The 20,217-nt window shown below is 40.7% G+C and overlaps 1 protein-coding gene across 2 annotated transcripts in view; it reads right to left on the bottom strand.

Moving 5' to 3' along the window:
• Positions 1-20,217, bottom strand: part of TRPC3 (transient receptor potential cation channel subfamily C member 3) — a 239,097-nt gene that overhangs the window by 142,809 nt on the left and 76,071 nt on the right. For both annotated transcript variants that reach the window (XM_088452253.1, XM_088452252.1), the window contains exon 2: positions 13,241-14,012. In XM_088452253.1, coding sequence (XP_088308379.1) covers positions 13,241-14,012 — 772 coding nt within the window. The remainder of the gene's footprint in view (positions 1-13,240; positions 14,013-20,217) is intronic.

A 20,217-nucleotide genomic window follows, 5' to 3' on the forward strand; every position in this document is an offset into this window, starting at 1 on the left:
TCAACATTCAGCATGTCTACAGCATTGCCAAAAGTTTTGAGAATGACACAGGTATTGGTTTTTACAAAGTTTGCTGCTTCAGTGTTTTTAGACCTTTTTGTCAGGTTTTACTATGGCATACTGAAGTAAAATGACAAACATTTCATAAGTGTCAAAGGCTTTTATTGACAATTACATTAAGTTTATGCAGAGTCAATATTTGCAGTGTTGACCCTTCATTTTCAAGACCTCTGCAATTCGCCCTGGCATGCTGTCAATCAACTTCTGGGCCACATACTGACTGACTGCCCATTCTTGCCTAATCAATGCTTGGAGTTTGTCAGAATTTGTGGATTTTTGTTTGTCTACCCGCCTCTTGAGGATTGCCCACAACTTCTCAATGGGATTAAGGTCTGGGGAGTTTCCTGGCCATGGACCCAAAATTTCGATGTTTTGTTCCCCAAGCCATTAGTTATCACTTTTGCCTTATGGCAAGGTTCTCCATCATGCTGGAAAAGGCATTGTTCGTCACCAAACTGTTCTTGGATGGTTGGGAGAAGTTGCTCTTGGAGGATGTTTTGGTGCCATTCTTCATTTATGGCTGTGTTCTTAGGCAAAATTGTGAGTGAACCCACTCCCTTGGCTGAGAAGCAACCCCACACATGAATGGTCTCAGGATGCTTTACTGTTGGCATTGCCCTAAGTTCATTGCTTTGGTACAGATAAACACTCATTAATATTGAGGTCATTCATTGGCAAATGTATCCTTAGTAAACACTTCTAACTCTGGCTGGACACACCAAAAATAGAACCTACAGAATTCTACATTCATCCCGCACTTCAGTGTATACGGAGCACATTTACCATACACAGACAACAGGCATTCTAGATCTCCTCACTGTGCTCTGCAGCAAGCTAAATAAAAATATTTCTTTAATATGTTGCTGTGTCTGATTCAAAAGCTGGTCTTTTGTACAACGGTCCTGGTCTTCACCCCCAAACACTGCAGCAAGTCTAAAGGGGGAACTGCGAGCGTTCATGCATGACCCATTCTACACATGCACAGATTCCAAACATTGGATTCGTATATAAACCATAGGTTTTGTGTACAAATCTGAATCAGGCCCATATTTAACAGCAGGTAAAATAATTGATTTTTGCTTACTAAGGGCTCTATTACTACAATCCGCATATTGAATGCAGATTGTAGTGTGATATTATCGACTGAATTCGTATTGCAAATTCAGGCAATATCACTGGGATTTACTACAAATCCCTTGCAGGGACAGAGCTTGCGATAAAGCTCTGTCCCTGCGAATCCCCTCCGTACACTAGTCATGGTATTTTCGCAAAAAATACCGTGACAAAGTGCCCGCGCATGCGCCGACCGGCCGCCGCTGCTACCCCCCCGTTGCTAAGCCCCGCCCCCGCGATCGCGGATCTCCCCGCGACCCCCGCTCCCTTAATAGCACTTACCTGCATGATCGGGCCTCCGGTGATGTCCTCCATCTGTCCAGTCAGGTGATATCCCATACTGCACTGGGACCCGATCACCTGATGACCCGGCCGCAGTGCACTATGGGAGACCAGCTGACCGGAGGGGAGACATCACCGGAAGCCCGATCACCGGTCCCTGGAGTCAGGTAAGTAAAATAAAATGTTGACAATTTTTTTTCTTTTTTTTTACAGTAATCAGCTTGCGGTCTGTTTAGACCACACAGCTGATTACTGGGACCGACTCCCGGCTCTGCTCTCCCCGTTAGAGCAGAGTAGGAGTCCGATAACTGGGGGAGACTCCAGGTGGCGTTATTATCACAGGGCTTTCCCCGATATTTTTTCACAATTTATTTTTAGTAACTTTGGCCAGATCACATTACCCATTACAATTATGGGAAATGCGATCTGATTACTAAAAATAAGTGAAAGTTAGGGGTTGGAGTAGAATTTAACAAATTCTACTCCAATTGCCCTGTAATAACTATAGGTGATACTAAAATAATGTGAAAAGGGTGTGAAAACACCCTTTTTCACTTTATTTTAGTAAAAGTAATGTTAATAAATAGAGCCCTAAGTACTATTTGTGCTTGTAGCAGTTCCCGGGCTACTCAATTGCAACCTGCAGTATGTTTGCAGGCTGCTCTTACCACGGATTTCTGGCCCAGATTCAGACCCCGTCATGACGTCACCCGCACAGTGCATCACTGGGAACGCTGGCCTCTGAAGCGATCGGAGGCTTCTTTAGCCTCCGGTCTCTTCAGAGGCCAGTGTTCACAGTGCAGGGAGCCACAGAGGTCGGAGACGGAGCGCTGTCTCCGTCTCTGAAAAAAATAATTTTGGATCATCAGTGGGGGTTTTTGGGTACTCAGAAACCCCCCCCCTGCGTGCACGGGTGAACTGCTGTACTTAAAGTGATGAGTAATCTTAGAATCATACTTGCCTACATTTAAGGAGACCCTCCAAGTGGTACCAGAGGAGAGGTCCAGTGTGCAATTGTTAGGGGAGAATAGCAATGCAGCTTGTCTCATCACTGACTTGACCCCCACTACAAAATGCTGATATTTGTAGCACTAAGCAGCAAGGAATCTGCAAATGACTTAATCATGCCCCTGCCTACTTTCTTTAGGATCTACTCCTCTTGGAGTCCTGGAGAACATCAATAAATTTGTGAGTCTCTCAGGGAGTATGCATTAGTGTAACACAGCACAACACTACACTGCACTACACTACACTACACTACACAGCCCAGCCAGCCCTAACTCCCACCCTCCCTCTTCACTGTCCACAGCTGAGTGAGAAAATGACGCCGACGCGGGCACCTTATATAGAATCCAAAACCCGCGAGACCCGGAAGGCGGGATGATGACGTGTTGCCTCGATTTCAGATCCGAGTCAGGCGGGAAAAGTCGAGCCTGACTCGGATCGGCCTCGGATCGGGGGGGCTCCGGGGGGGTTCGGATTTCAGAAATCCGAACCCGCTCACCCCTAGTTAGGGGTAGTGTTAGGGATAGAATACTTACCTGTATGCATCGGGATTTCCGCCGACGGCATTATCAGCATCGGGATCACGTATCCAACCCATTGCCAGAGTGCAGACAAATATTTATTTTTTACTTAATACTACCACCCTAATTTAGTAGATTTCAGTGGAATTCGCATTCAAATGTTGTTCGGCCATAATATAACGGAAGGGCAATCCGTTACAAGTAGTCTTATTATAAAGTAGTTTACATAAAAATGGGTAAAACTATTCTTTAAGTACATAAAAAAATGTTATAAGACTTATAAAACAAATTTGGGTTCTTCACAATTAATCCAATGCTTGACTGCAAAAATGTTTTGAATACATATCCAGAATTAAGGTAAGAGAAAGTTATCCAGATTATTCAAAATTATAACATTGGTATAATATAATTTGTTCACATCCTCCATCTTTAAAAGAAAATATTGAAGAATGCCATTTGAATTGAACAAATGTAAAAGCCGTATTTACATGACTAAATATGTTTGTCTTGTACTTCTTCAATTTGCCTTTTAACAAAAGCGGAGTTGGGATTTCAAGTAATTCTAATTATTTTCTGCATGACTGTATTAGAATCAAACCAGCTGTTCTGGCAGAAAAGTATATACTTTCCATCATAACGATAAGAATTCTCTGCTACGTCTTACTGATCATCTATTCTGTTCATATTCTTTCACACTGTCTGAGTAGCATTTAGTCGTGATTTAAAGTTTGTCAAACTTTTACAATTGTTTGTATCACTGCAGATTATGATCTCATCTACATGAGATAAAGGAGGGTGAGTCAAGGAAATATATCAGGAGCTCTTTTATGTGCATGAAGATGGTCTTAATTAACCCCCTCACTGCAGTACTGAGAGGTGGGGAATCTTCCTTTACTAGAGTGTGGACTAGAGTAAGTCCTTTAGGAAATGGTACCTAAACACAGTCTACATTTATAAACATCAAATGTTAGTGAGGCACAGTATATTCCGATTGGCATACGCTACTGTGAACAGTGCTACTATTCTATGTGCTTGAAACACAGAGAAGAAAATAAATTAGTGAGGCACAGTAAATTCTAAGTAGCATACAGTATGCTAGTGTAGGCAGTGAGTCTATACTATGTATTAGATACACGAATTTGAAAATGAGACAAAGTAAATCTATGATTGACATACATTTAGATGAACAAAGCTAATATTCTATGTACTAGCCACACAAGGGAGAAAATACATTTTAGTGTTGCACACAGTTGCATAACTAGGGCAGGGCGAGCGGGGTGCGTGCCCTGGGGGCCGTGGGACCGGTGGCGTGGGGGAGCGCCGCCGGCCACGGTACTGGCCCGTCCTAGTTAGCCATTGTAGCGCCGACCGCATTGAGTGCGGTCAGTGCTACATATTTACACAGGACCGGCGCTAGGCTTCCAGCGCCGGTCCTGTGCTGCACAGCTGAGCCCGTTCCCTCCCCCTGAGCGCTTGCCCAATAGCGCCAGGAGGCGGGCTCAGGCTGTGCATAACACACGCATCGCCGCCAGCGCTGGCGGCGATGCGTGTGTTAAATAGCAGCCTATGAGAGTCAGATAGACTCTCATTGACTGCTGCAGCACCCACTGCAAGAGCTGGGCTTCCGTCCGGCTCCTGCAGTGGGTAATGGGACAGACGTCATGACATCATGACGTCTCTCCCATAATGCTGAGCGTGCCAGCTCGGGAGGACAGGCGGGCGGCGGCGGCGGGAGCGGTGTCGTGGTCCGGAGCAGCAGCGTGGATTCAGGTAAGTATATTTGTATATATAATTTTTTTAAACCTGTCTGCACTACTGGGGGCACAACTGGGGAGGGAGGTGGCTACTACTGGGGGGAACTCTACTGGGGATGGCTACTACTGGGGGCACCATTACTGGGGGGACCTCTACTGGAGGGGGGGGCTACTATTTGGGGCACTTAATCTGGAGCGGGAACCTCTATTGGGGACTACTACTTGGGGGGGACTACTACTGGGGGCATTATAAAAGGGGCCTACTACTAGGGTCACTGCACTGGGGGGACCACTACTTGGGGCAATAATAGGAAGGACCACTACAGGAGGCACTGGATAGGGGGGATCACTACTGGGGGCCTGCATCAGGGTGACCACTACTGGGGGCACTGCATGGGGTAGGGGAGACTACTGCTGGGGGCACTATGTAAGGGGCTTACTGCTAGGTGCACTGCACTGGGGGGACCACTACAGGGGGCACTAGATAGGGGAGGATCACTACTGGGTACCTGAATAAGGGGGACCACTACTGGGAAAACTGCATGGGGGGGACTACTGCTGGGGGCACTATATAAAGGGCACTGCATGGGGGGGACTACTACTGGGGGCACTATATAAAGGGCACTGCATAAGGGGATACCACTACTGGGTGCACTGCATTGTGGGGACTGCTACTGGGGGCACTGCATTAGGGGGAACACTACATGGGGCACTGCATTTTGGGGGACCACTACTGGGGGCACTGAATAAGGGTAACTAATTGGGGGCTGTATAAGGGGGACCACTACTGGGGATACTGTATAAGGGGCACCACTCGGCCTGCATAATAGGGACCACAACTGCATACTGGGGGTACTGTATAAGGGGCACTACTGGGGTTAAGATGCATATGGATAGGAATGTTCAGCGTGAAAATAAAGGTGTGTGTCATGTTGACACGCCCCATTTTTAAGTGACCACACCCATCTTTTTCTGCGCGCGCCGAAGGCGCGCTCACATATCGGGGGGGGGGCTCCCTTTTCAAATTTGCCCTGGGCTCCAAATACCCTAGTTATGCCACTGGTTGCTCAGAAAAACCTAATTGACATGCACACGTGTGTCCAGTGCTACCACTTTTGGTATTAGCCTAGAGATGAGCAAAATTACATACTAGTGGGGCACCATATATTTGAGTATGGAGAATAAAAGTGACCTGTTACACAGGCAGCACCTAGTAGTCACTAAATGGTTGCTAGACAGTAATTCATATTGGTGTGACCTACCAGACCCAGGACTAACATTATCAGCTATGTGCACCAACAAATCTCTGGTCAATTCATTCTACGTTTCTACTCATTTAATATAGACAAAATGAGGATCCACTTGTGTTAGCTAAGAACAAAATACTGAGGCTACATAGGACACAGGCTCACCAAAACTGGACAATTGAAGATTAAAAAAAACATCTCCTGGTCTGTTGAATATGATTTCTGCTGAGACCTGTAGATTTGAGTGTTAGAATGTGGTTTAAACAACATGAATATATGGACCCATACCTGCTAGTATCAATGATTAAGGCTGGTGGTGATGGTGTAATGGTATGAAGAATGTTTTCTTGGAACATATAAGGCCCCTTAATATCAATTGATCACTGTTAATATGCCACAACCTACAGATGTGCCCACATACATATATCCTCCGTACGCCGGTATCCTGACGTCCATCGGGCTATCGGTGTCAGCATTATGCTGGGCGGCGGGGTTCCGGCGGCAGTATTTCAACTGCCGGATTCCTGTCCACTGGCATATCAATTGCATCCCATATACATACTATATAAATATGTTGCTATTGTTCATTTAACAGCCTTTTCTTGTAATGTCGCTACGAACATGTTTTATCTTCTATGCTTGTAATAATAAGATACATTGTGCGGCCTCTGCTTAGCCCTTACATAAGGTGCAGCACTCGCTGCTATACACTCTTCTCCATTTGCAAGACAACCAAATAAAATGATCACATCATCAATGGTTTAATTTTTATATTCTGCTCACCAATTTGGTTTCACATACCTAAATCTATAATGTTCCAAAGTAATAACCTCATACAAATGGACCAATGCATACCCCTAAATGCAATAGTTTTAAAATGGTTATTGATTTCTCTATTTCAGATGTTGTAATAGTGCAATCAAAATCATTACATATCATTATGACAATGTATTTCTTTCATTCGTGTGACTGCCAAAACTACAGCATGTAATTAGTATTTATCTCAGATTGTGTGAACATTACAGTAGACATTTTTGATTACCTTTTACTAGGATTCTAGCCAAGTCTTATTATACTACACTAGAACATAATCATTACAGTACAAAATGCAGGAAAGTAAACAACTTCTCTAAGGTCTATTTTAATAGCAAAGTACAGTTTTTGATAAATTGTAGTAGAGAGCAAACCGTGCAGTCTTTTTTCATCATTTATATTTTGTGAGCACTCTGCAAGTCCTATACTGTAGAAACCAATGTTCCATATCCTGCACTAATGAGATCTAACCTGCAAATTGGATATATAACCCTACATGTCTGACTGCATATACAGTATGCCATTAAACCATTGGTACATATTCTGATGGATGGAGTATTCCTTGCCTGTCTCTGGCTAATGGTGAGGATGAAATTCCTAATGTTATATATGTTATAAATGACACACACGAACATTGGCACTATGTATGTATATATTAATATATATATATATATATACACACAGATAGAAATGTACATCTATAAACACACACATATCTATATATACATATGTGTGTGTGTGTGTTACTGCACTCAGGACCTCATTCAGAGTGGGTCGTTGCGGTCGCTCGGTCGTACGCCACCGATGTTCGCTAAACTGTGCATGCGTATAATTCGCAATGTGCATGCGCAAACTAGCTATTACAATCAGAAATTGCTCTCTCCTTGAACACAGCCAGGTTGCTAGTTTGAGTGACAGAATGAGGCGTTTGTGGGTGGTAACAGGGGAAGGTGTTTGTGAACGTGGCAGTGGAGATCCGAACGCAGGCGTGACTGACTATGCAAACAGCGTTTTATGGGAGTGCATAATTAACTAAGTAGTGTCATGGTACATGTGACATGGGAGGTTTTTACACTAACTAGATCGTAGTGCTTAAGAGAGGGTATGGTCAACCTTAAGCTCTACGAGCAGCTCCGATGGTTCCTCGATTAATCCTTATATGCCCGGAGATGACGTGTAATGCGAACGAGAAGGGGGCGTATTTTTAGTCTTACGGCCACATCCTCCCCTCGCTCGTCCAGCTAACGGTCCCATCCTACCGACGCAACTTGCGAGCGCTTCATTTGCATATCCGGACCCTTTTACCTTACGACCGTGCGGCCGCAACGACCGACTCTGAATGAGGTCCTCAGTGCCTAATTCAGGGACTTACAATAATGCAATCACAACTGAATACAGTTGCTAAAATATGCTAATGCCATCCAAACGGTCAGACACGCCTGCGTTTATCTAACCAACTCCCCTTGTTACTACCCCCAAATGCTAACTACCTGCCATTCACTTTGCAAATGGTTCCTATGTCAAAAGTAATCACAATGCCATCACTGGCGTTGGCGCATGCAAAAAAGCAAACAACCGCTCGTTCTGCAAAAATACCGTCATTGTGTCAGTCTCTGAATCAGGCCCTCAGCATGTTAGTGAAACTCAATACGTACACCACATAATAACATAGAGAAAGCATATGTGGCTTGACAGTGTTTGTAGTAAATGTAACTTTTGCCTTATACTCTGTGTACACATAATACTAATGTAATGAGATGTCATATGCACCACATAAAATAGTGTTTTAAAAGTTATGAAACGAAAAATTGCATTTACCATACAAGATATAAATATGAACTAGAGCAATTTATTTGACTTTAAACATTTGCTGTTTTCCCCTTTAACAACGTTACTGTGGATGACGAGTCTGGCTCCTCCTCTGCATTCTGCATATGCTAAGTATATCTAATAGATAAACCAATCTTGGGTGTGCGGACAAGCTCTGATATACGCATGCCTTGGTGTGCGTTCAACCACCCAAGGCTGTATGTGTAAACAATAACATCTCTCACAGAGACATGGTTCACAGAAAAGCAGCACATCACTGCCTCACTGACAGAAATACAGATTTCTGACAGAAAAAAAATAAAAAAATTTTGGTGTGCATTCAACCACCCAAGGCGTGCATAAATTACAGCTCAATCGCACATTCAAGAGTGGTATATCTATCTTATAAAGTGGCCCCTGTTGTGACAAAATAGGGTGAAACAGATACAGAACAGGAGGAAAAAAAAGTTCAGAATATGCTGTTTTGAATTATTATTAATTAATAAACATTTAACTGGATAACAGTGTAAGTGAATAAAACAGTTGCACACTCAGAATAGGCTGTTTAAACAGTTGAACATTAATAACTGCCATCACTTTAAGAGTGGTTCATTTTAGAAAGAAAACGTGTTGAACAGTGAATTGTACTGGCAAGAAGTGCTTAATGCTTCTTCAGGATGAAGGCTGGCATGTCTACACAATGTTTGCTGTGCTGGATTCTGAAGTGGCTCCTTAGGTAACTCCTGCTAGTTCGTTGAATAGATAATTTGGGAACCAGTCATCATTGATGAGGATTGATGTCAGGTCCTTTGAGTTTTGTACAGTAGTAATCTTGACATTTACTGATTTTTTCTGTCAGAAATCTGTATTTCTGTCAATGGGGCAGTGATGTGCTGCTATTCTGTGAAGTGTGTCTCTGTGAGAGATGTTATTGTTTACACACACAGCTGTGACTTTGTGATGAGGTATTGATGAGTCACAGTGAGGCATGCCTCCGTTGGCTCTTGTTCTCTGTGTTTTATTGGCTGCTTTGTGGCCCAGCTCCCAGTTCCAGGCAGTGTCTGAGCTATCAGAGGTAAGGCTGAGCTCTTAATGCCTCATCTCTCATCTCTCCCTGTATTTCCAGGGAGTGCTGCAATTTTGGTGAGTTTTGCCTATAAAAACAATCAGAATACTACAAAGAAGATATTTATAAGTTATATAAATATCTGCTTTGTATTTTACTAATCATTTTTATAGTCAAAACTCTGCAGTCTGATAGGGAGTGCCTACCCTGACTGCACATCCCTGTTGATGACAGTATAAAGTAGATCAGGGGTGCAGCTATGCTGGGAGGTGTGCTTGAACTGTGACCATTGCAGAAATAGGCTCAGCAGAGTGGTGACAAAAGCCTCAGAAGCAAAGGGGTTACAAATAAAATAGGAATCTTTTGTTTCATCCCAAATGGAAATATTAACCACCTCTTACCTGCCCCTTGCCGGCTCTGTTCCTCCTTTCTATTAAGTGTAAAGTGTGTCAAGAGCTACATATAGATTAATGCATCCTTTTCTATTCTGTACAATTGCGCAGTAAAACAGACATACATCCAACTGTACACGAGCCACTAAAACCATATGCATAAATCTGAATTAAGTAAAATAAAAATACAAATACTGCATTTGTAGCTTTGCATAAATTTCCATAAGTTGCTCAGCACTAATTTTAGCTTTTCATTTACATTAACTATTTGTTTTATTTTTTGAAACCCAGGGATTTCAGTTTGTAAACAATGTCTTCTAAACACACATTACAGCAGGGTATTATGACTATTGCTCCCGCATCTGTTGTTGAACTACAGCTCCTAGTATGACCTCCAATCAGAAAACAGGTTTATACCAAACAAGTATTTCTATTACTATATATATTTTTATTAACATTTGTTAAAAATTGTTGCAAGTGAGAATTTCCAGAATTGTTACATATTGGCCAGACATCATCATATACATTAAATGAGCACCTGTTAGGCACTCTGGACACAAGAGCCATAGAGTTCTACACTAAGCCAACTCCTTCAGACGGGCAAATAGCAGAACAAGTATTCCAAGCAGAACCATGTTTCACTTATGTTTGGTTTAAACTAAGCCGTAAGAAACAGTTATATGTTCTATGTGCTTTCATCAAGTAGTTTAAAAAGAATAAAGAGAACGGCAAGGAAATATGGGTCAGGGAAAGGACGACAAACAATAATATTGGAATAAACAAGCAGTGTAAAACCCTTTGAAGCTAGGAGACTTTTCTAATCGTGTATTACAAGGAGATATTTGGGGTCTGCAGCACAGTTTTTAGCATACCCAAGTGACATTAAAACAAACAGTCAAACAAATTAGAAGGAAAAGTTTTGCCTGTGCAGACATTTTATTTGCTGGCACGGTGCTCCATGCACAGAAGCACAGAACATGAAACAGAAGATGAAAAGAAGCCGCAGTTTGTACTAAGTAGCCTCACTCAAGTAGAGGAGCAGACAGTTTTCTCAGACCTTTCTGACTATGAGTTACCAAGACAACAGTTTCAGGGAACATTTTGCTCTCCGATATGTAATTATATGCAGGCTTATGCAGGTATATGCAGGTTTTCCAAAGATTAGCTCATAAATTAGGGGCTAATCTCATGAGAGGCATATTCAAATATTGGTAATGTGCTACTGGTTTAATATGGCAGCAGTCCATTCTCAATTTCCTGCGCAACCTCTATGGGGTACAAGGAAAAGTGAATGAATATCTTGATCACAGAGTGCCTTCGCCCAACTCTCACTGCTAGACTAAGGGCAAAATTTATTAAGTGTCGGGTTCTAAACCCCGGCGGTTTGGTGGCGGTTTGAAGGCGGGTTCTAAACCCTGGAGGTCTGGTGGCGGTTTGATGGCGGGTTCTAAACACTGGAGATTTGGTGGCGGTTTGACGGCGGGTTCTAAACCCTGGAGGTTTGGTGGTGGCTTTGCAGCAGCTTCTAAATGACAGCCTTGTTCTATTCTATTCTAAAATGTGTTTTGACTGCGGTTTTGTGGCGGTTTTGCAGCGGTTTTGGCCTTAGTAAATCTGCGGATAGCAAAACCGATGCCAAACCGCCACCAAACCGCCGGGGTTTAGAACCCGACGCTTAGTAAATTTTGCCCTAAAGGTCTAAATGTATTAAAGAGCACCTGCAGGGACAGGGGCTCCGAAATGAGCCCATCCCTGCGATGTGCTCGGAGTGAAGTGACTGTGTCACCTAAAATAAAATAAAAATACATTATTTGCATCTATTATTTTTGTACAATTAATATACATTTAAATGTCAACTGAACATCATTTTATCCTTAATGTATTGAATTTTCATATAGTATATGCCAAATTAAGAACTTCAAAAGGGCAGGATATTCAAATTACCTTCAAATTATATTGGGTTCATCTTGACTGTTGGCATTGTTCACAACCACATTATTTATATAATAAGAATTATGTATAAAGCAACTACATAATTATATTGGGTTCATCCTGACTGTTTGTACCATTCAATCCCAAATTATTTATATAAGCATTATGTATAAAGCACCTACATATTATGCATTTCTTTACAGAGAATATTTTATAATTAGCATCAGTGCCTGCCCTAGTGAAGCTTACAATTTATATTTACTACCCCACTATGGTTCATTTTGAAATCTGGTAGAAAAACAAAACACTCGGAGTAAACACAAGCAAACATGGGGAGAACATACTAACTCCACACAGATAGTGCCCTATCTAATTTCTAGTCAATTAATTATAAAAAAAATAGTCCTTTGAGTTTATTGATGATGCTTGCATATTATAAGCATACATATTATTTTACATTTTCATCATTTAAATATTTAAAAACTTTTCAGAATTTTCCCTGTTTCAAATAACCCCACCTGGACATATTTTGTGATATGGGGTATAAAAAACATCTGAATTCATAAAGAACAAATGAACATTTTGCAATATAAATTAATAAATCATAAATCATGCTAAAATGCAATTAATAAGATTGTAGCAAACTAACACTTACAACTAATGTATTCAGATTATTAAAATTATCAAAATATAGTGAAAAGTAATCCATATATTAAATATTACATTACAAAATCAAAGTAATACTATATTCAGTGAAATATGTTAAACATAGAAAATAGAATAGAAAATAAATACAGGGTATATGTAAACCAAATCATATTTTGTCAGGGATCCAATACTGTCCAGCTCTACACAGGTTGCCCAAAACTTAAGCATCAACATACCACAACAGAAAGAGAAATGTGGCATTAGAATATTGCTACACAAATTATGCTACACAAGCCTCTATGATGTAAATTTAGATAAATTGTGCCATATGCTGATATACAATTTTAATTTTACATTCAGGACATTTTAATTAATGGTACTATTAGTAATTTAATGAAAATAAACTACTGCACATTTCTCTTCAGCTGGAAAGATGAATATAATCCATAGAACATGCCTAGTAATGTTAACCATTAATTGCATTGTCAAACGTGCTCATTCTTTCCCGATTGGACACATTTGTTTCATGGTTAAGTTACTGCTGAAACATACAAAATGTATTTATTTTACGTAACAAGTATAACCTACACAATCTTACCTTAAATTCTTTTTCGATATTGGCCAGCTTGGCTAATTCATTGCTCAGCTCCAGTGCCGTGTGTACGGGATCCTCACTTGAAAGGGATAGATAAGCCGGACTCGCCAGGCCCTTGTAGGCATTTATTCTGGATCTTGAGTGGCTGAATGAGTCATGCTTTTGTTTCTCAGTACAGTCATTGCACTTACAGAAGTAATCATGGGGACGTTCTATCTTCGCTCCTTTTATCAACAGCATATGCACAACTTCATATTTTTGACAGTGAGCAGCAAGGATGATGGGTGTGATGTCTGGAGAGAACCTAGTGCCATCTTCATCATAGGAGTAAAAATCATCATCCTGTAGCTCCTGCTCACATGGGCTGAGGGTGAGTCTTTTGCTTGCAGCAAACGCAGAATGATTCAAGATGGCTTCCACTATCCTTATATACCCCTTGCTAATTGCAAGAAGCAAGCCATCTCCTATCCGTGCCAAGTTCTCCTTTTTTAGCAAAAGCTCGGTCACCTCTAAATGTTCATTCCCTACCGCTAGCTGCAGGGCATTTTGTCCCATGTAATCCACGCAATTGACATTCAATGTCTTAGACTCCTCCAGCATCTTCCTCACCACAGGAATGTTCCCATATTCTGCGGCATCCAGAAAGCGCTCCTCCTCTGCTGTCATGTTTGGGCCTCTATTGTTAAACATAAATGCTGGGCCTCGAATGGCCTGTCTCCTTCCCTTCTCTCGTATCATGGTCACTCTCCTCGTAGATGGGCTCCCATCACCTGCTCTGAAGAAAGAAGAACAAATTAATAGAACACGTTATGAAATACTATATCTTTATAGCTGTATATTTTCTGGTATTCAAGATAAGGTTTAAGCAGAACACATTAAGAACGCTGCAATTGTCACTGCGGTCTTTCATTGTTACACCCACTAGCCGTAGCTGGAGATGTGGCAGAGATGCATATGACTCTGAATAGTCCATAAATGCTCGGATTGGTCGCAGATCTGTCTGCAAAATGGAATTGTGTGCAACTTTGAATAAGGCCCTAATAGTTTATGGGACATAAATCATGCTAATTAATAAGGAGGGCATTTTGGTTAATTTATCAAAGGAAACATTTTGTCTAAAAGTTCGCTGCATCCTCATAGAGTAACTTAATTGGCAGGTTAAATGAGAGTGTTGAGAGTGGGAAGGTTGTATCTTCTGATGCCTTCATGTGAGCCACCCTCTCTATGGAGATTGGCCAGTTGCATATGTTGGTCCTTCATGTGGATTATGCAAATATTTGCTTCAGGTCTTAGTTTGTATTTTCATAAAATCTACTGAGACAATTTTATTCCCTTGTCTTCTATCATATGAGTGAGACTACTAATGACTTATAGTAATGGAGCGATTCCCTTGACCAAGTACAAAAGGGATGGGCATTCTTTTTATCTGCATAACAGTATATTAGCAGCCTCAATACAAAGCATAACAATTCTACTAGAAAATAGCTAGAAAAGCAAATACCTAGAACTGTATTATTCACATATATAAAACCATAACCTTTCCTAATGATGCTTGTAAGGTGTGCGCAAAAGCAATGGCTACTGAACTAATTTTTTATAGAAATATGTAAACCAAATCCTGCATTTAAACCATCTATCAGTATGCTACTGTCTATCCCATCCTTCTAGGAAGTCAGCAGACATAATTAAAAAAAATAGAAAAAGATTGTTCTAAATATGTAGGATGGCTATAAGTCAACATTAAGCAAGTCACTTTGCAGCAAAACATTAGTACATCCAATGTGTACAATGGGCATTTTAGTTCTAAGGCAGCAAGGGCTGTCACAACATAACAAACAAGTAACTCATGCTGTTTATCTCCAAAACATGAAAATAATAACCTACTGTATGTTCACAAACCATGTCGCCCAGCAACATAAGTAATGTTGCTCAAGAGTCATTTGGTCAACAGTGAAGGGGGAAGAAGATATCAGGGTCAGACTGCCCCACAGGGGTACAGGGGAAATCCCCGATGGACCCCACTGCCTGAGGGCCCACCAACTCCTCTAGGGGTCTGGTTCCAGACTGTGCGTGTTACATTATACTGCATTTCCAGGATTCACTAAAGTGCATTGTAGTTATCAATCTGGTACATTATGCATGCATGCACTATCATGCACTATCAGTATTTACTATATATATTTATAAGGGGGCCCAGACCAGGCACTCTCTAATGCAGTGTTTCCCAACCTCGGTCCTCAAGGCACACTAACAGTCCATGTTTTAGTGATATCCATGCTTGAGCACAGATGGTTAAAGCAAAATAACTGAGGTACTAATTAATATACTTGTGCTCAAGTATGGCTATCCTTAAAACCTGGACTGTTAGTGTGCCTTAAGGACAGTGGTTGGGAACCCCTGCTCTAATGGTTAGTCAATCCTCTGTGGTGGCTGGGCACACCCCTTAAGCATGGGCCTCTACCGCTGTATTCCCCCAGTGGGCCATTCATGCCTCATTCCGACACTGGAAGGTACTGTACTGTAAATGCATTATATCACATGTGTTCACATGACTGGTGACACCAAGAAAACTCACAGACTTGAGTGCATAAACAAAAGAACACATGACCAGTATCACTGCTAGTATCATCTGTAAACAGGAAAGTTGTTGGCTGCACAGAAAAACTGGAACAGATAAAGAAAAATAAAAGCCAAGAAAAGCAGAAATTAATTCTGCTTAATTCTGTTATTTCTGATAAGAGTTAATTCTGATATTAAATATTTCATTAAATAGAAAATTTCTTTGAAGAATACTGGTTTAGATGTTCTTAAATTAGATTCAACTGTTAACTGGATATCCAAATTAATGTTATATATTTATTTGTTTATGATAGACTTATTCTCTTTTAAGAAAGAGAAGTATAAATCTGTTAAGGGGGATTGTATACAGCAGAGGTGTACAAATTAGGGCTCACGGGTTCAACGTGGCCCGCCATCTTCTGCTATCCATACCATAGACCTGACCACAATTTGGAGTCTTCGATCTGCCACTACTCCCCTGCACCCCAACCTTTATGATAACAACAATAAACCTCAGAGAGAGAGAGAATGAATAAACACCATCCACTTTGATCGAGAGACATACAGGTCCAGGCAGAGCTGAGGGGACGCACCTTGAGTGGAAGCAGCAGCTAACCAAGGTACTGTGCCAACCAGCCATCCCCCTGATCCAGCCCCAAACCTCTCACCCAGCCACAGACTCAGAGTGGACAAGCCACGGCTGGAGGCAGAATGAGTGAGGCCAGGGCTATTATCTGACCATATTAGAGACAGTATGTGAGGAGAGAAATCAGGACATAAACCTGAGGATAATACAGACCACAGTCATTATTTGATGGAAAAAGGGAACAGAACCATAATATGAGAAAGCTAGAGACCACAGTCATTATTTGACATAAATAGGGAACAGTACCATATTATGTGGAGGCTAGAGACCACAGTCATTATTTGACATAAATAGGGAACAGTACCATATTATGTGGAGGCTAGAGAACACAGTAATTATTTGACATAAATAGGGAACAGAACCATAATATGTGGAGGCTAGAGAACACAGTCATTATTTGACATAAATAGGGAACAGAACCATAATATGAGAAGGCTAGAGACCACAGTCATTAATAAGGAACAGAACCATAATATGAGAAGGCTAGAGACCACAGTCATTATTTGACATAAATAGGGAACAGAACCATAATATGAGAAGGCTAGAGACCACAGTCATTATTTGACATAAATAGGGAACAGAACCATAATATGAGAAGGCTAGAGACCACAGTCATTATTTGAGAGGATAAAGACCAGGAACAACATCTCAGGCTTTAGGTAGTGATATAAGATGTAATTGGCTGCATTACCACACAAAAAAATAAGATATAATTAAACTATAATTATGTTTTTTTTTACTGATATTGGTCAGACACCTCTGTGATTGATTCTCATTCTGGACTTGTATCCTCTTTTATTTAAAGGGGGATATGGGGACTCAAATCAAACATAAACAAAAGTCCTGTAGAAAGAGAGGCTGTAATCACTGGCAATCTACTATATGAGTCACACTAAACTGAAAAATAAATAGCTGTTTTCAATTTATCTGATTACACATCATCTGATTCTAATGGTGCATACACACGATCAGATTTTTCCTTCAGATATGAACGATAACGATTTAAAAATCGTTCAGTCGTTCATATCTGAAGGAAAATCGTTCATATCTGACATGCCTGAACGATGGACGATCAACGATGCGCGTTCCCGATGGTCAGATAACGATTTCTGACATCTGATGTGTTTGCAGTCAGACTTGGACGATTCCATTCATTTTAATGCAGTCAAAAATCGTTCAATCGTTCAAATCGTTCAAAACTTTGGTAAAATCGTTCAAATCGTTCAAATCGTTCAATCGTTCAGTCGTTCATCTGACAAATCTGACAAGTCTGACAAATCTGACCGTGTGTATGCTCCATTAAAGTGTGAAAACAATGTATTATTTTATTTTAATTAAACATTTAAACAGTAAAATGGCTAATGCAGTACCTAAACAATAAATCACCACAAATTAAAATAGCAGAAACAGGGTAATCAGAAAAATAAAAATACCAATAAAGGCATATTACCAAAAGGCCTAGTTGAAGGCCAAACATTAACTGATCAAAATTAATGGCCTTAAAAGGGGCTAAAACTATGGAAGTCATCAAACAAATAATAAAGATGAGGAAGAAACACAGGAAAACAAAAGAAAAATATATAGAAAGGGAATGGTATAAGAAATAAAGAAAAGGAGGTTCAAGGAACTCTCTTTTGTACAGGTATATTGTCAGAGTGGGATGTAGTTATGAGACCAGCCACCACGATGCCACCAGTCTAAATCCCGATGGGGGAAGTCTGACAAGGAATTTAAGATAGGCATCAAAATACTGACGCCTATCTTAATCTCGATGCCGGGATTCAGAAGGATGCCAGCCCAAATGAGGTAAGTCTGGGGCGGCCTTAGCTGTTAGGGTTAGGTTTAGGTAGCATAACGGGGTTAGCAGTAGGCTTTTTTGGGGGGGAGACTTAGGTTTAGGCATTAATGGGGAGGGTTAGAGTTAGGCTACAAGATGGGGGGCATCATGACAGCCGGCATTACATACTGATTCCATTAGAGTTTATTTGATTTGGAAGTATATTGCGACTAAGCTCTCTGAAACATTATGGCAATACTGTCCCTGCCCACCTGGCAGTGCAATCAGTCTGCATTGGGCTGGTTATAAAACTACATCTGACCTCGGGTATCAGGTACCACTTTACTTATTCTCACTGACTGCTCCCCTGCTCCTGGATGCATCTGGGCTCTGCAATGTTTTAATAACAACAGAGCCCACCTATCTTCCTCAGCAAGCAGCAGCGGTGTCAGTGTTATATACTTTTTCTCAGACACCAGCAGGCATGACTCTCTCAACAGCATTCATATGCTTTGCATGACGATTGACTGCAGAAATCAAGCCTGCATTCTCTGAGGTGCCTTCTATTTCTTTATTTACATACACACTATTGATGTGGTTTTCGAGAAGGGGGGTTGGTACTAATTACCTAAGCTCTGGTTTCTTAGAGGGGCCAGGCGAGGGCCCGGGTTTGCTGCCCCCTTACCTGGCAGCACCACTGCAACAGCCTCTCTCACCCAGCCAAGCACATGCTGCCATGTGCGGGGCTGCGGTAGGTCTAGGGACTCTGCCAATGAGATCGGCAGTGCAGTAACCTCCTCTGCCTGCACTTAATGTGCGGGGGAGGGGGGAACGATTGTACTGATCGCAGCCCCTCTGGATATGCCCCATGTAAATAAATTGTGTGCATCTTAAAATTAACTTAAAGAAACCAGGCTTAGTTTGTTGCAATCAACTAAACACATTGTATCAAATTATGTTTATTTTCAAACAACTTACTAACATCTTTTCAAGGGAAAATTAGTGAGTGTTCCTACATGAAATTGTGGGACACACACTGAACAGACAAACATATAAAGAAATACAGATCTGGAGCAATAAGGTTGAAATTCTATTTATTGATTAGAATATACAATAACTCAATTTAAAAATTCCAGTAATCTGTATACAGTAAATTCATGGAATTTGACATCTAAACAAATAATTATACGGACCCATACCGGAATGGATATATAACAATTTTTAATACACTATTTCAGAACTTTAATCACACTTTCTATCACTGATTTGTTCTTTCTTTTTAAATATTCCATGGACTGTATTTTATTATACATATTTTAATAACAACAATAAAAGTTATATTTTAAATTGTGCATCAATAAGAGACAACTCTTTATAGCTATCCAAAAACAACTTAAGGGTGAATAATACCAACTTATTTGTTTGGATTTTTGGAACACTTAACATTTATTTCATTAGCAATTGGTCCTTAATAAACTTTTTTCCATATTTTCTGTATTTCTTCAGTGTGGTATAAAAAATTTTTTTTCAATCAATGTCAGAATAAAACTGAAAAATAAGTAGTTGTTTTCAATTTACACATGATTCTGAAAGTGTGTCCTAACAAGGAACTCTTTTTTTGTACAGGCATATTATCAGAGTTTCTTTGATTTGGATGTAATATTAAATACGTTCCAGAGACAATTAAAGGATTATTTTATTAGACGTAATGGGGTAAATTTACTAAAGTGACAGTTTTTAGAAGTGGAGATGTTGCCCATAGCAACCAATCACATTCTACTTAACATTTAACTAGCACCTTCTAGAAGATAAAACCTAGAATCTGATTGGTTACTATGGGCAACATCTCCACTTCTAAAAACTCTCACTTTAGTAAATTTACCCCAATGATTCTGGTTCTTTTAGTTGTTGAAGCACTTTGGATCTGCCTTTATCTAATTCATCCACTGGCACCTTAGTTAGATTGGTAAAGCGAGACATCGGCACATTTTCATCCAT

This window comes from Taudactylus pleione, unplaced genomic scaffold (genome assembly GCF_031769625.1).
Source record: "Taudactylus pleione unplaced genomic scaffold, aTauple2 ptg000036l, whole genome shotgun sequence".
Lineage (NCBI taxonomy): Eukaryota > Metazoa > Chordata > Amphibia > Anura > Myobatrachidae > Taudactylus > Taudactylus pleione.